The sequence below is a fragment of the Melopsittacus undulatus genome, chromosome 8 (assembly GCF_012275295.1).
Source record: "Melopsittacus undulatus isolate bMelUnd1 chromosome 8, bMelUnd1.mat.Z, whole genome shotgun sequence".
NCBI classification, from domain to species: domain Eukaryota; kingdom Metazoa; phylum Chordata; class Aves; order Psittaciformes; family Psittaculidae; genus Melopsittacus; species Melopsittacus undulatus.
In genome coordinates, this window is record NC_047534.1 from 17,836,983 (window position 1) to 17,853,927 (window position 16,945).

The 16,945-nt window shown below is 51.2% G+C and overlaps 1 protein-coding gene across 10 annotated transcripts in view; it reads left to right on the forward strand.

Moving 5' to 3' along the window:
• Positions 1-16,945, forward strand: part of LOC101878352 (ankyrin repeat and fibronectin type-III domain-containing protein 1-like) — a 222,179-nt gene that overhangs the window by 123,236 nt on the left and 81,998 nt on the right. Inside the window, exon 1 of one of the 10 annotated variants that reach the window (XM_031050266.2) lies at positions 6,449-6,518. The exons of 5 other annotated variants lie outside the window; for them this stretch is intronic. In XM_031050266.2, the coding sequence (XP_030906126.2) occupies positions 6,516-6,518 (3 nt within the window). In that variant the 5' untranslated portion in view covers positions 6,449-6,515. Of the gene's footprint in view, positions 1-6,448; positions 6,519-13,417; positions 13,600-13,627; positions 13,699-16,945 lie in introns of those variants that run through there. 4 more of the 10 variants (XM_031050265.2, XM_031050267.2, XM_013129400.3 and 1 more) reach the window with 4 other exon arrangements.

Below are 16,945 nucleotides of genomic sequence, written 5' to 3' on the forward strand. Positions count from 1 at the left end.
TTTCTATTTGTATTTTTTTTCTTGTGCAGTCTGTGTGGGGATCTGCTGTTATGTTTAATGCTTTGCTAGTATCAGATTTTGCTTTCAAGGGCTTTCAAAACAAAACCAATAAAATCAAATCCTCTTGCTGGAGGTCACTGAGGTGGAATGAATTTTTCCCAAGTGCTGACATGCTTTGGACTTCTCCGTATTCCCTGTTCAAGCTTACCAGGAGGCCTTTTTTCTCCATCAGCTGTTCCTGAGCCCAGTGATGAACGTGATGGGTAGTGCATGGCTGTGGGTGTGCAGGGCTGGGTGACAGGGTGACTTCCATTGTCACTGTTGTGGAGGGCATGAAGCAGTGCCAGAAGCATCTGTCCTTAGTCTGTGGCTGTTGCTGGACTTGTGTTTGCAGGCTCCTTGATTCTGGGAGCTCTTTGGTCTCTTAGCCTGAAAATGCCTCTTGTTTCTTAACATCAAGGGTTTGGACCATCCTGGTGTTCTGGGTTTAGCTGAGGTAGGGTTAATTTTCTTCACAGTAGCTGATATAGGGTGATGGTTTCGATTTGTGCTGCAAACAGTGCTGATCACACAGGGATGCTTTAGTTACTGCTGAGCAGTGCTTACACAGAGCCAAGGCCTGTTCTTCTCCTCACCCCACCAGCAAGGAGGCTGAGGGTGCACAAGGAGTTGGGAGGGGGACACAGCCAGGACAGCTGATACCAACTGCCCCAAGGAATATCCCATGCCATAGGACATCAAGCTCAGCATATAGAGCTGGAAGAAGAAAGAGGAAGAGGAAACACTGGGAGTGATGGCATTCATCTTCCCAAGTCACTGTTACACATGATGGAGCCCTGCTCTCCTGGAGATGGCTGACTGCCTGCCTGTGATGGAAAATGGTGAAGAAATTCCTTGTTTTGCTTTGCCCATGTGGTATTTGTGTGTGGCTTTTGCTTTACCTGTTAAACTGCCTTTATCCACCCCATAAGTTTCTGATTCTCTCCTCATCCCACCTCAGGGAGTGAGCAGCTATGTGGGGCTGAGCTGCTGTCTGGGGTTAAACTATGGCACATGATGAATCCACCTTCAGCTTCTTCCAGACACCATTTCTTTCTGCTGAGGAAGCTGGTAGGTGTGATGACCCACTGAACCTCACCAGCTGGCCAGCCCAAGCAGACAGGATACCATTCATAACCCCAACTGGAATTGTCCCATTAGGAGGCCCCCAGCCCACTGTGCCAGAGCTTCTACATTGAAGCTGGGATAGATCTGACATGGAGAAGTCCTGCTGATGTCCTGGCATCCAGGAATGCACCCCTGGTTCCCAGATATCTGGGTGCAGGAGGACATAGCCCTACAGGTTGCCTGGCACTGCCCAACCGGTGCAGTGGAAGCAGCTGTGTTCTAGTCTGAATTTTCCAAAGTCAGGCTTGTAGGAACTGAGGCTCCCACTGCTCAGTTTTATTTTTATTAGCTAAATGAATTAACCAGCAGAATTGTTTGCAGAAGCAAAGCCCTTTGCTCCCCGAATGGTTGAGCTTCCGCTTTCCATTCACTCTCAGTAGGACAGCGATCATGTGCTAAAACCCAATTAATCATTAAGAAGATATTTGAGGTTTAGCAGCTGTGTTATAAGATACAATTTTTACTGGTTTCGGCCTCAGTTAAATATGTTTTTAATAATGGATGGTATTTAATTAAACATAAAATAACAGAGGCTTATTAAATCTAGGAGACCTTTCTTAGTGATGGATATTGAATGTTAAGCAAATACCAGTTGGTCATTAGAAGCGTATTCAGTGTGGTTTTACAGCTATGTAATGGGCAGGTATCTTGTTACCCAACTCCCCAGTTTCAATGAATACACTCTTAATAATCAATTGTCATTCATTTACTGTATAATAATAACTGTCCTATTAGAACTGAATTAGATCCTTTTAGGAGAGGACGTGTAACCGCATGCTCAGTGCTTTTTGAGTGCTTTTTGTTTTGTTTTGAGTTGATGGTTCATTGAGATAAGCTTTTCAAGGGTCGCTGAGGATTGGATGACACTGGATTGGATGATGGACAAATAGGCGTCACATCATGTTCATGTTGGGACCTGCCCAGAGCCACCACCACCACCATGGTCAGCAGGGCATGGGTCAATAGAGGGGGGGATGCTGGCAGCTCTTGGGGCTTTGGGACGTTGGAAGGACTTGAGATGCTCCATTCCCACCTTACAAAGGAGGCTGTTGCAGCAGTTTGAGTGCAGGAGTCTTTAGCTTTATTTTGAGGTGAAGTATGATCTATTTTGCAAGGCCCAGCCTGTAGCTGCTGTTCACACTGGGGAGGCAGCACTGCATGGCTGGAGCTGCTGTGGGATGGGAAATAGGGGTTGGCACACTTGGGAAGAGTAGGCAATGATTTCTGCTTACCAGAGAGAGATGGAACAAGCTTGGCAGCTGGAGGGGAGCTGGAGAGGTTTGGCCCTTGAGAAGGGGGATGTTCTCCTGCCCTGAGACAGAACTTGCGCTGGGAGTTACTGTTTTCCTCCTCCTCAGCCTTCAAAATCCCATTCTGTACTTCTGGAGGAACCAACAGACCAGGACTGTGAATTAGGGGGCAGCAGGAAGCCATGAGCTTGTGTGTGTGCCAGCTGCACAGGGTGGGAAGAACCAGACCACGTCATCCAGTGAAGGTTGTAAATTTAAACTGATAAATACAGAGGTGGCATTTCTGAAACAGAAAGAAAACTGGTGCTGTGAAGTGTGTTGCTGCAGGCAGTGAGCCTGCCTGTGACGGAGGTTTGATTTATGGTGGGGGCCACATCTGTGGAGGGCGAAGATGGAGCACAGAGCATCTCTTTTCTGGGCCTCTGCACAGTCCTATTAGCTTGCTTACTGAAGCACTTCTTTGCTCATTTCTCAGTGCTGCTGTGTTTCACAGGCCATAACTTTTAATTTCTCCCCTTGTTAGCCTGCACAGCATTACTGACTCAGTACTGGAACAATACAGGAGACACTCAGCGCTGCAGTGATTCATGCTGCTGGTGCATGGGATGAGCCCGGCTTCTCTGCTCACTTATTAATTCCTTGTAGTGTGTGAGTCAGGCTCTCCTCGCCCCCGGGTGGGAGGAGCATTACACAGGAGCAGGGATGAGGGCCACGGGAAGCCGACAGGTAAGGACTTCTGTCGGTGGCCACCCTGTTCCCAGGTGCTGCCAGTTCCAAGTCACCCATGACCAATCCAGCAGCTATTGCATCTCCTGCCTGGCACTGCCCTTGCTCAGGAGTCTCGCTTCCTTATCAACGATTCCCCTGGGCACGGGGATGAAGTTTGGAAGCAGGACTCGTGGCCAGGTCAGCTGCATTCAGCTACTGCTCTCCTGTATGTGTCCCACCAGGATGCAGGCCTGGATTGCTGAGGATACCTGAATCCCAGGATCAACCCCAGCACAGGGACAGCCCCAATTACAGCTTTGCCAATTTAACATCAGTGATGGTCCTGTGAAAGCCAGTGGGCTCCAGCTTTGCAGTAGGGGAAGCTGTGAGAGCAAAGATGGGGAGCACTCAGGCTGCTAACTTTGGCTTGGCTTTGGCTAGGTAGGCAAGGGAAGGAGCTACAGAGCTGCCTGCAGCCTATGGCAGGTTGCCCACAGAGTTGCTACAAACACTCCTGTGGTTGAGGAGACATGAAAATTCAAAGCTTCCCCAAAGTTGCAGGCACAAGAGAAGTAAGAGAGCTGGTGAGACAGCAGTTTGTGAAGCCCTGGTTAACTCTGATCTTGGAGGATGCATGTTGAAAGTAATCTCTTGGCACCTGCATTGTCCCAGGGGCATCCTGGGCATCCTGGCTGTCTTCAGGGCTAGCAGAAGGATGGAGATATTGTGGGTGCTGTGGTGATGGCTGTGGAATTGAGATGGACCAGCTCCCAGTCTCAGCTGGACCATGGTCATGTGAGTGGGAACCTTGACACACATGCCTGGGCCAGCCTTACTAAAAGGGTCCTGGGGAGCACTGATGATGCCAGTCCTGCCTGGAGGTTTGCATCTTCCTGAGCTTGGGCATCATTTCAAAGAGTGATGCCAGTGAAGGCATCAAGATGGGTTTCTCTCATCTGGCTGACATCCTTCTGGCAGAGAAATCTCTTCCAGAAGGGCTTCATAGAAGTTGTGCTATTTGTCCTTGATATTGGGGTCCTGTAGAAAGTCTGTGCTGGACTATCCTGACCTGAAATGAGGGTGAATTGATTCCCTCCCATGGGTGAGAAGCTGCTTGGTCGCCAGGTTGTCCATGCAGACAAGAAATGTATTTTTTCGGAGTCTTTGTGACTGTTGAGTCTTGCAGTCCCTCACACAGTGGGTTGCCCAGCCAAGCTGGGCCTGCCATTGCCCTGCCAGGATCTGGCCACTGAGATGGGCTGGAAGCACTCGCTGGGCAGCTTCCATCACAGGCAAGGGGCTTCACAGCCTGACCAAGTGGGGCTTTGCTCTCCATTCCTCTCATTTTTTCCTCTACCCTCTGCAAACAGCCCTGAGCCTGCTCAGCGCCTTGGCAGGTCTCCCCACATGTCCTCCACCCCGGCCAGCACAGACATCAATCCCCCTAATCCGAACAGGCTGGGGCAGAGCTGTGCTGCTGCCACTGGGACAACTCTGTGTGTGGTTTCATTTGCTGCAGCTTTATTTCCTCTGGGTCATCGCCTCTGTTGTTGCTCACTCCTCGGCTCTGTTTCTTGGGAGCATCCAGCATTTACCTTCTTGCAGAAAGGGACTTTGGGGGACTGTAACTTCATTGTCCATGTCAATTAGGAAAACACCCTCAGGAATTTCCTTACTGATGCTGCCTGGCTCTACAATTACCCCTGTCTCCATGTCTGCCGGCTCCCCAGAGCCCAGCCCACCAGTGCAAACCAAAAGGGAGCCGGGAGCAGGCTCAGCTCCACAGACTTCTGGAGCTTCTGTTCCAGCTCCCTCTGAGTGCAGAGCCCCACTTCTCCAGTACTTCACACTCCTTTTCTGGGCGCTGGAGTTTGGAGTTGTTTTGGAAACCGCTGCAGCTCCGGCATGACGTCAGGGCCATCCTGTAGTATCTCTGTCTCCATCCTAGTTAGGCGCTTCCTGCTCTCTGGCTCTCGCTCTGGCTCGCCTGGCATGTCTGCTCTCTTTCTTCTCTTCCACAATTCCCCAGGGATTTCTTTTCAACTTTCTTCTTCCCCCCCCCCCCCCCCTTCCTGCATCTCTTACACAGCAGCTTTTTCTTCCCTGTTTCTTTTTTCTTGAACTTCCCCTTCTCCCCTCCTCTCTTAAAAGGGCCTTTTTGCCCCCATATTGCCTTTCCCAATCCATTTCTGTAGCAGGCAGCCATACCCACTCTGCTGCTGCCAGGAATCCCAAGGTGCTGGGATGCTCCCAGAGGGTAGGGGACAGGCAGGGGCTCAGGTCACCCCACAGCCTCAGAGTGCCACCATGGAAGACTATCTGCAAGGCTTAATCATGACTCTCTAGCGAGTGTTTACCGAGCATGGACAAAATATGATTTATTTCTTTTGTTTCTTCCCTTGCAACCGTTTCACCACTGCCAGGCTGCGGGCAGACCTGGCTTGTCTTCCTCCTGCTCCCTGCATATCTGAACCCTTGGCCGGGGCAGCCAGGGGTGGGCTTCCCGTGGGAGCAGTCCTAGAACCTGTGCTTTTAGACAAAACATAAAAGGATATAGAATCCCAGACTGGTTTGGGTTGAAAGGGACCTTAAAGTTCATCCAGTTCCAGCCCCCTGCCATGAACAGGGACACCTTCTACTAGACCAGGTTGCTCCAAGCCCTGTCCAGCCTGGCCTTGAACACTGCCAGGGCTGTGCCTCTTTGGGTTATGCTGTACCGTGAGCTCTGGTGTATGAAGCTTCTCCTTCAGCCCAGCACCCCCAACTTACTGCAGCCAGACAGCACAAGTGTGCCTGCCGAATATTGTCCTGGGGGCTAGAAAAACCCACCAGTTACTATTTCGGTGCACCATTAAAGGATCACTTCATACAAACGCAGCTTGCACAAACCCTGTGCTGTTTCCAGCTGTCACCCTGCTTTTGGGGTGGCTGCCCTGGCTCCACAGACCTGCCCTTGCTGGGGACCACGGCTGCTGGTGTGATGCAGGGTCCCAGGGCAATACCCATACCCTTGTTTTCTAGCAGATTGAGGTCATTTTGCTGTTCTCCACCAGCTTGTTTTGGATCACCATGCTGCCAGTGCATGCGGGTTGCTCTTCTCTGGGCAGGAGAAAGCAGGGGCAGATAAACCTGCCTCTGAACACAGACATTTCCATGGAAGTTGCCTCGAGGTTTGTCATTGCCACTTACCCTGGGACAGCCGCAGAGGCCTGTAATTGCTGGGAGAGACTGCGGGTGGCTGGATAGGAATCTCGGGACAGGGTGCTGCCCTCCTGGCAGGGAGAGCCCAGCCGACCAGGGAGGAAGGGGAGGAGGATGACAAGGAGAGGAGAAGGGACAGGACGATAAGGAAGAAGCAGGGGCCCCTGTGCAGCTCTGAGCTTTACAGAGATGGTGAGTGATTTAATACCAGAATTAAGGGGGTACCAAAGAGATTTGAAGTCAGTGAATTCAAGGCAGCTGTTTTTTTCACTTGGTTCATGAAGATGTTGTGGATCTGCCTGCCATGAAGGCTGAAAGATAGATGGGCTCAGTGGATAGTCTGTAAGGAAGCAACTGATGCCCAGACCCCTGTGAGCAGGAGGACATGCTGAAGGAGGGACATGGTGGAGGAGGGATCACACCAGTGGGCTTCGCAGCAGCCAGCTCCAAGCCCTTGTGGACCCCTGCTTCAACCAGGTCTTTTCAGTGGGACATTGGTTTGGATCAATGCTATGCTCATTTTAAGGCTTCCCAAGCCCACTGAGCCAGTGGGACAGGGTGAAGGTGAGGACACAGGCAGGAGTTGCAGGGTGGGGATCAGGGAGTAGGTGCCACAAGGAAAGGCTGTGGGTGGTGGGAGGAGGATCAGCTGGGCCCTGCCCAGCCCCAGGAGCCCCAGCAGCTTGGGGAGGTGAGCACTGTGCATGCAGCATGTGATGTGTTACCTGCCACTGCAGCAGCTATGTTTCAGCTCACTCCTGCATCTCCTGCCGCGGAGGGATGACCTGCATGAATGCAGTTGCTTTCTCGTGTGCTTGTCGTCCTGTGCATGGGTGCCCAGCCTGGTTGAAGTTGGTGAGAGCTTTACTAGAGACTGCTGGAGTCAGCACATCACCTTTCTCCCTGGTCTTCGTTGTCTAGGGAGGTGTGAGGACCATTGCCTCTCAAGTGACAGCACGCAGCCACAAAGGTCCTTACTGGGGCTGGGGGCCTCTGTGGGCACTTCCATCACCCTCCCACCTACAAGAGATTTCTTAAACTTGTTTGCTTATGAATTAAAATTGATCCACAGGTGCTGAGGGATGGAGGAAAGGGGTATGGGTGTGCTTTATAACGGGCCAGGCCACAGCAAGGTGTGCAGGGTCTTGTGATTTGTGGCAGAGGGGAGTTTGGTTCCTAGCTCTGCAGTGTGGCACCTTGGCAGAGCTTAGCTTGAAGGTTTGCAGAGAGGGATGCTGGAGCTGAGAGACTTCACCTGGGCTGACCTACTGCCAGAAAGCTTTATAAACCAAGATATTGGCATTACTTTGTGTTCTTCATAAGGATGTACCAAGGCTGTGTCATATCACAGACATGTTCTGCTCATAGCTCCCTGAAGTGGGTGTTTCAGATGATGCTGGATGTGGTCTCTGTGGCAATACCTTTGTTTAGATTTCTGCTGTGAGGCATTTTTCCAGGTTGATGGGATGAAATATCCTCTGTATTTTTGCCCTCAGGAGGGCAGCAGTGCTGTGGGGCGTCCAGGGGACCTCAGCCTGGGGCTGGAGATGCTCCCCCTGCATCCACTGTGCCACCCTCTTGGCATTTCATGGCACCTTATGTGGTTTTCTGCATGAGGCCTGCCTGGCACTGGGTCTGGCACATGAAAGCATCATTTTCTAGAGGTCTATTAGGAGAAAATAAGTAAAAAGGCTGTTGCTGTGATAGTGAAAGCTGCCGGTGATATCCCCCACCTGCCCTTCAGCAAGGCATCAGGCACTGCCCCGTCGCCTCGGTGTGCTGGTCCCTGCACCCCAGCGTGGAGGTGCTGCCCCGTCCCTGCTGTGTGTGTGGATGTCCAAAGCAGGCAGTGCAGGACTCACAGGTGCTTGGGCAGTTTGTTGAATTTCAAAGAGATTTGGAACAGCTTCGAAGGACTGAAGGGTTTGTCCAGTTGTGTTTCTCAGCCTCACATCCCTCAGTAAAGCTTATGCGTGCCCTTATGTTGAATCCAGAAAGGGGTGGAAGGTGGATGATCCCTTGTTCATCCTCTTTTCTTCTCTGTGCTGACAGCAGTAATGCCAATAAAACAAATCTTTGTTTTCTGTGCTCATTTGATCTGCTGCAGTAACAGCATGTGGAGCTTGTACAAGCCTCCACCCACCCGGAGGGCTGCGTAAACGTGACGTGTGTCTTCCTGCAACCAGTAAATAGCATTTGGGGAGTGAAAAGAAAACCAGAAAGGTTAGTTTGTTAATCTTTGTGATATATGAAGGAGCTGTCAGCTCCATCCTGGAATCATGAATCCCTGGGTATTCCTGGGACAGGGTGAAGGAATGCATCCCACAATATTTTTTTTTTTTTCACTTGGAATAACCATTTGGCTCTGCTGGGTCTGAAAAGTTTAACTTCGGCTGAGTAACAAATTAATGCCGTCTCTTAGTCACTGTCTGGCTTGGATGGAAACACTTAGCTGACCTGGTTTGTCTGTGGAGCCATCCCGAAGGCTTGGACAGGTCTCTTTGCTGGCTGCCTTCCAGGGTGCTTGCTCGTGGTGCTGCTTGCCTGCTGCAGCACTGAAGCCAGTGTGGTGCTGGATGTGGTGCTGCTGGTGCTCCTCGTGGTCTGTGTGAAGGAAGTTTCTGGAAGGTTTTCTAATGATTTTTGAAGAAAATAAGCCATTTCTTCAGACTGGTGGCAAGGGGGCTCTGTGCCCCAGTACTCAGCTGGTTTCAAAACTGCGTGTTGATCTGATAGAAGATGAGCTCTGATCCTCATTCCCATCTCTTTGCCTTGTGCCATTGGTGTGGGGGCCCACAGGGCTGGTGGGAGGCACATGGAGATACTGGGGTGCTCCCTGGATCCTGATGTGCCCGTTATTTCTGTATTGGAATAGGGACTTTGAAAGATCTCTGCTGAACTTTGAATGTCATTTAGTTTAGGTGAGGAACCGGCTCTTTATGTGGTTTCAAATGTGACAGCACATTGACCAGGCATCCTGTGGGATCACATCCTCCTTCCCTGTGAGGGTGCTGAGGCGCTGGCACAGGGTGCCCAGAGAAGCTGTGACTGCCCCATATCTGACAATGTTCAAGGCCAGGTTGGATGGGGCTTGGAGCAACCTGGTCTGGTGGAAGGTGTCCCTGTGCATGGCAGGGGATTGGAACTGGATGAGCTTTAATGTCCTTTGCAACCCAAACCAGTCTGGGACTGAAAATGAGTGAAAAGGGAGGATTTTACCCACTCAGATATAATAAGGGGGAGCTTGGGACCTCCTGTGCAGGGGATGCTGCATTTCACACCCACATCCCCTGGTTGGGGCTGGGGCATCTCTGTATGCTGCAGGCAGAGGGGACCCTATGTGGCTCCAGCCTTGCACCCATGCAGAGCTGCCCCTGCACCCTCCCTGTTCCTTTGCTGCTCAGGAGATCCTGAGCGAGAAGGGCTGGAAAGCTGCTCAGAAGCAACCTTCATTTAACAATCCTTGTGAAAGAGCTGCTTCCCTGGTACTGGCCAAGAAACGTGCCTGATCAAATAGGAGAAAATGAAACAAGAAAATTAGTTCACATTGGATCTAGAAAGGGCCTTTTAATTTGAAGAATCTATGGCGTCTGCATGCATTCAGATCCAGTCTTTGGATGCAAATGTCACTTTAAATAGATAATTCCTGTGTGCACGTTCTGGTGCCTTTTGCCATATCGTTAATGCATTGCTCTCTCTGTGAGTACATTCTTGTCTCATTTTGTATCCCCATACGTTAAATTGATAGTTTAGGGGATTACTGCTTGCTCCAAGATTACATGGGTGGAGTCCACTTTATATGACCATGCTGGTATGTCGTGACTTCGAAGTGGTGCAGCAGAAAACTTGAAAATTTGGAACAGATAACTGTCTCCTATCTTTATATGGGAACATCAGAGTTTCTAGCTTTATTCTGGGGTTCTTGCCATTCCAAATGTAATTTATTCTTTTATATAACTGTTTTCATATGATACACTCTGAATAGCAGATAATGGTTTGGGGAGGAATAAAATCATTATTTTTCCCCCTCCAAGGCTGTCTTCCCAATTAATGAGATTGAGAACATGTTCCAAAAAATCTGCTTTTCCCCTCCAGGCTTTTCTAATGTGCTCAACTTATTCTGTAGTGTGTCTTGTGCTTCCTTTATGGGGCTTGATGCCTAAATATTTAGTGGTGGTTGGCTGGCTTGAGCCCCTGTAAATATTTCTCATGCTGCTGCAGCCTCTTGCATGTCCTGGAGGCCAGCGCAGGACTGGCCATCCCCATCCTCTTCTGATCCCCCTTTTCCTTTCTCCTGGCCTGCCTGGATGAGAAACAGGTGATCTGGAGAGAACGGGTGCCTCTTTCCCACAGCATTGGGGTGGCGAGGAGATGCCATTGCTAGAGAACCTGGCAAACCTCAAGGAGCTTTTCCTAGTTAAAGCCTTACCTGTAACCTACATAGATAATGTTTTGATACATTTTCCTCTGTTTAAACATTTTTCGGGGGGGGGATATATACATTTTTTACAAACCTCCAAATGAGCAGTGGGATGCAAATTCAGGCTAAAATCTCTGTGTATGCTGAGCAGTACCAGCGTGGTCGGTCTCCAGTGGCCCGGGGTGTTTCACCCATGGGCTCTTGGGACACTTTGTGCTCCCCCATCCTTCTCTCAACCCTCCTGAACCCATCTTTGTGCCCCAGGGCAGTGATGGGTGAGAGAGGCAGGCGAGGAGGGTAAGGATGAAGAGCAGGGCCAGTGTCCTCAGGGTCAGCAGAGGGACAAGGGTCAAAGGAGCACAGACATTAGGGTCACCTTCCAAATGCCTGTGGCATATTCATTTTGTGGAGCTTTGCAGCTCCAAAATGTATTGCTGATATGCTTTAAGCCCTGTTTTTAAAAGAATCACCTTTAGTATGAGACTAAATGTGAATTTTTAGGCCTAGAGGAGTTATCTCTGAAAGAGTTAACTCTGCCAGAGGGGAGATTGAGATGAGCTCTTAGGCAGAAGTTCTTCCCTGTGAGGGTGCTGAGGCGCTGGCACAGGGTGCCCAGAGAAGCTGTGGCTGCCCCATCCCTGGCAGTGTTCAAGGCCAGGTTGGACGGGGCTTGGAGCAACCTGGTCTGGTGGAAGGTGTCCCTGCCTGTGGCAGGGGTTGGGACTGGATGAGCTTTAAGGTCACTTCCAACACAAACCAGTCTGGGATTCTGTGATCTTGACTGAGCAACAATGGGAAAGGGATGCTCAGCACAGCCCCTGAAGTGTTACCCTCGATGCTGAAGTCATGTCTATGCTCTTTAAGCAGCAGTTTTAATTTGTAAAGTGTCTGTATGAATACATCCTTCTCAGTCAGGTGCTTCCTCTTCTCTCCTTCCTGACCAAACCTCGTTTCCCTCCAGCTGGCACAGGACAAAGCCAAGGCAGCACCCAAGGAGTGTGTTGTAGCCTCCTCTGACCCACAGGTTGCTCAGATCCATCAGCTCCCTGGGGATGAGCAGGTTTCACATCTCGGTATGATGGGCTCACTGCTTGCCACTAAGGAGGATGATGAAGAGGTCAGTTCTTAGGAGCACGAATATTTTTGTGGTGGACATGTTGCTCTGCAAGAAGCTCTGCTGTTCCTCCAGAGTTAAGAGCAGTTCAAAGCATATCGTGGTCATGTTTGCATCATGCCTTGGCTGGCGGGTACAAAGCCAGCATCTGGGATCCTAGGAATGAGGATTTGTATCTACATAGTTTGACTCAGATGTTCTATAACCTCAGGGAACCACTTTCTGGGCCAGAAGACTGAGAGAACTGCTCTCTCATGGTGTTTTGAGCTCTGGTTGGATGATGGCCAGCGCAGGGGCTGGGTTTTACTAAGTCCCCTGCGGACAGCCTTGTTCATATTCCTGCAGGTCCTTCATGTGGGGTGGTTGTTAATAGCTCGTTAGTGGGTGGGTGACTGGCCCAGCTGGCCAGATCTTGCTCCTGTTCTGGACGCCTTCCACCAGACCAGGTTGCTCCAAGCCCCATCCAACCTGGCCTTGAACACTGCCAGGGATGGGGCAGCCACAGCTTCTCTGGGCACCCTGTGCCAGCGCCTCAGCACCCTCACAGGGAAGAACTTCTGCCTAAGAGCTCATCTCAGTCTCCCCTCTGTCAGGTTAAAGCCATTCCCCCTTGTCCTGTCCCTACAGGCCCTTGTCCAAAGCCCTTTTCCAGCTCTCGTGTCAGCCCCTTTACATATTGGAAGACTGTTAGAAGATCTCCCCTGAGCCTTCCCTTCTCCAGGCTTTGGAAGGACCAGCCATGCTGAGCCCTCTCCTGTAGGGCAGGGTGAAGGGTGCAGGGGTGAGATGGTGGGTCTGCTCCCTGCCAAGGTGCTCCTGGGGGATCAGGTTCCTGGGACACCACCTGAAGTACCTTCCTGGAGACCCTCATTCTTGTGCTGCCATCCCCCTGCATGCCTCAGGGGCATGGTGGTCCCCAGCCTGAGGTGGCTGAGCTGCAGCTGTGGTGCTGACACTCCGTGGGCTGCACACTTCATGATGGAGGACAGTGTCATTCACTGCAGGTGCTCGGGGTGAGAGCTGACTGCTCAGCTGACAGTTTTCTCCCTTCCCTTTCCTTTTTCTTTTCCATGAAAAAACACAGAACTTCACCTATAAACCAGTGTAAACATGTATAAGCTGGTATGCCCGAGGATTAAAACAAAAGTACGTCATGTTTGAGAGTATCAGGCAGTGCATGAATGCCATGTGGATCTGGCAACTGGCACCTTCCCAAAATGAGGCATAACATTAAAAAAGCAGGCTCTAGGAACAACCCGGCCATGCTGCACCCCCTGCACATGCTGAGCTCTGGGCTCCATGCTATAAATAGCAACATGTTCAGCTCCACATCATGGCCCTGATTCTGCAAACAGTTAAACCCAGCTCCTTCAAGTCTCAGTGATAGTTTTCAGGCTGTAATCAAGGAAGAGAAGAAAACATAAGGTGGAAACCAGAGTGTGCAGCATGCTGTTGATCCCAGGCTGTGGGTGAACATAGAGCCTGGAGGTCTGCTGCTCCTCCCTGCACCTTTACTTGCCTAATTCAGGATCTGATGAGTGGAAACACAGAGAGAAGGTGCCCACGCCTGTGCGTGCCTGTCGCCCTGGATGATGTTGTTGAGCTGAGAGGGTTTACAAGCTTCAGTGGTTTTGCCAGCGCTTTGACAGGATCTTTCATCCAAGAGAAGCTCCAATGAGCAGCAAGTGCATGGCTTGGAGAGATCCTTCCACAAGGAGAAGTTCTGCAGTAAATCATCTGTACGTGCGTGCATCTGAATATATGCATGACTTAATTATTACAGGCATGTAGCAGTACAAGGGGAGTCAAGAAAACAAAGTTTCCTGGACAAGCTCTCGGTAAAGAAATGCTTTGAAGTGTGGGTCTGCCATAGCGTGGTGTGAGCTGCAAGGGGTTTGAGGGTGAGCAGCTTGGCTGGGGGGAGCAGGGTAGGAAGAGGCTGGGGAGATGCTGGGAGGGGGGGAGGCAAGGGAAGTGTTCGTGGCAAGGGGCGGAAAAGTCTGAGTGCAAATGGACTCGTGTATTTGGGGTTGTTGGTGTACGCTCATTAGCAGAGTTGCTTTCTCTCCTGGTAGGAAGGTAAGCTTGAGGATAGAGCCACTCCTCATTACCTTGACTGATGAGGAACCCAAAGATGGACCTTAGAGCAGCTTCCAGTTCCTAAATGGGCCTACAAGAAACCTGGGGAGGGGCTTTGGACAGGGGCCTGTAGGGACAGGACAAGGGGGAATGGCTTTAACCTGACAGAGGGGAGACTGAGATGAGCTCTTAGGCAGAAGTTCTTCCCTGTGAGGGTGCTGAGGCACTGGCACAGGGTGCCCAGAGAAGCTGTGGCTGCCCCATCCCTGGCAGTGTTCAAGGCCAGGTTGGATGGGGCTTGGAGCAACCTGGTCTGGTGGAAGGTGTCCCTGCCTATGGCAGGGGGTTGGGACTGGAGGAGCTTTAGGATTTCTTCCAATCCAAACCAGTCTGGGATTCTATGATTCTGTGATTCTATGATTTATGTGCCAAGTGGAAGGATACTGAGGGAGGAGGGGTCTCACTGGGTGCTATGGGACTGGTGGGCACGAGGGCTGTGCCAGCGCAGCTTGTGGCACTGAGGTTTGTCTCTGTTGCTCCTCCTTGGTCCAATGCACATGTGTGGCAGATCTCTGCTCCTCTGTGAAGGGTGTGCTCTGAGGAAGAGGAAGCAAAATTTAGTGATGCTCTGTCTTGGCCTGGACCAGATGAATACAGCCTGTCAGCAGGGCCAGGGGAATCTGCTGAGATGCGCTCTGGAGTGAGAGGCTGCTAATGGGGTTTGCTTGTCCAGGAGAATCCATCCCATCTCTTTCTTGGGATCAGATACAGGTTGGGTTAAGATGAAGGCCAATTATCCAAAGAACCACATTTACATTTGCATTTCAGCCCCTAGGAGGGCACCAAGGTCTCCTCTCCTGGGTTCAAGATGTGAGGGCTGGTGAACAACCAGAAGAGAGCGTTCAGCCTCTGGTGAGATGAGCTTGTGCAGGGTGGTGCCCACCTGCTCACAGGATGATGTCCTGGCATGGTGAGGTGGGGGTTCAGGCTGGAGTCTGAGCAAGGTTGTGGGAGGCAGTGAAACATGGGGCGTCTTCCTGTCTGGATCTGTGGTGTCTCCGGTGAGGATTGCTACTGGGAGGACACAACGAGCTCCTGCAGCTTGCAAGTGTGGGTTGAGCTGCTCTGCCGGGGGGTGGCTGCAGGGGTTCATTTGTGTTCCCTGGATTACCTCAATTTACTTCTCATGTAGAGCCATGTTTTCCTTCTCCTTTCCTGATGAATGGTCCAATAGCATGTTGCTATAGTTTTTAGCATGTTTTTCACCTTCCACTGGATTCAAACCCAACCTGGATGAGCGTCAATGCCCCTCTGCATGCACAGGGTCAGTGCTGTTTGCAGACAAGTGTGATAGCAGGTTCAGGCTCCAGGGCTGGTGGGATGAGCTAGCTGCTGAAGAATGAATGTGTTGGATTCATTGGCATCCTCCCCTGGCTGGGCAGGGACTCACTCCCCCTCCTTGGAGCCTTTGGAGTTAAGGCAGGAGGAGGCAGGATCACCACAACAAGGGGCTGGGGCTGACAGTGCAGAAATGCTGATGGCTTAACGCATTCCCCCATGGTCTGCCATGGTGTTCAGCTTTGCCAAATGCCATGCTCCAACAGACCAAGGCCCTTTTCTTATTCCCAATGGCACACATCCTACCTCCTGCCCTTGAACCAGCCCTTTCCTTCTCACCATCGGGGCAAGCAGTGCTGCTGCCACAGCCTGGCTGTTCTGCCGCCACTCAATTTTGTTCTGGTGTGACCTACCCTTTCTTAATCACCCCTGTTCTCTGTTCCTGAATCCCCCTCATCCTTTGGCACACAGGCAGAAGGGACCTGCTTTTCAGCAAGGGTGGCCTCTGGAGGTGCCCAGAGCTCCCTCCCACGCGGGAGCTGCTTTGCAGCATGGCCACATAGAAAGCAGGAGTTACCACCATGATTTTCAGCTGAGCAGTCTGGTTCATCCAGCTGGAAAATCAGGTTTTGGGATTTGAGGGTTCATCCTGCCTCCAGTTCATGTTTCAGGGTCACTTGGGGCTGTACCAGCCTGGAGCCTGGGCAGGGCTGTTTTGGGGGTTTGGGCACAGGTTGTGGTGGTGGCTGGATTGGTGCAAGGGAGGAGGCAGCACTCCACAGCCCTTTGGTCTCTTGGCCAAACCTGTGCCAGAGGCAGGGAGCTGGAAGGGTACATGGTGAACTGAGACCTGGGGTGCTCTGGGTGGGTTGGCCCTTGCTCAGAGGGATGCTGCTAGCTGGGGCAGGGAAATGACATCTTCCTCCTCCTTCCAAACAACCCTCTCTCATCCCAAGCTCTGAATTTCATTCTCCTTCCAACAATCAGGCATCAAGTCCCGATTACTCATAACTGCAGCATGTTGCAGAGACATGGAGCTTGATGAATGGCTGTGCCTGAAAACACTAACCACCAAGATCCAGTGGTGAGGAGCTAGAATGGGTGGGATGGGCTTGCAGCCTTGGTCCCCCCACCATGTCCCACCCTGGGGGCCAAGCACCTGATGCCCATGCCCAAATCCTCCTGGAATCCCCCTGGCTCGGCTTGGGAGCTCAGCTCAGGGATGCTGAGATGGGTGCCGAGGTCCCAGACAGTGACCATGCATGGATGGGAGGTTGGCAGCACAGGCCACTGTCGCCAGTGGCTTATGAGTTTGTTTTGCAGGATCCTCTTCTAGCATGGAAAATAGCTCATCCTCAGTTCTTATGTCTTGTGTTTGTGTGGGCATTGATTACGCTGGGAGTTACTGAGCCAGATTTTATTGGAATGACTTAGAAAGCTGTCACCTGCAAGCAGCTGCTTGTCCTTGGGGATTATTTTGTTATAGTTTCTAAATAATTGCATGAGGCTCCTTCTGCCTTACTAATAACTTCGCTGACCCAGGGACACTGCCCAGAAAAGGATAAACTGAGATTATGCTTGGCAACATTTAGGAGAGGAAAAAGTACAACAGGATTGATGTCTGCTGGTGGGGATAAATAAATCATCAATACCTCTGCCTTAGCCCCT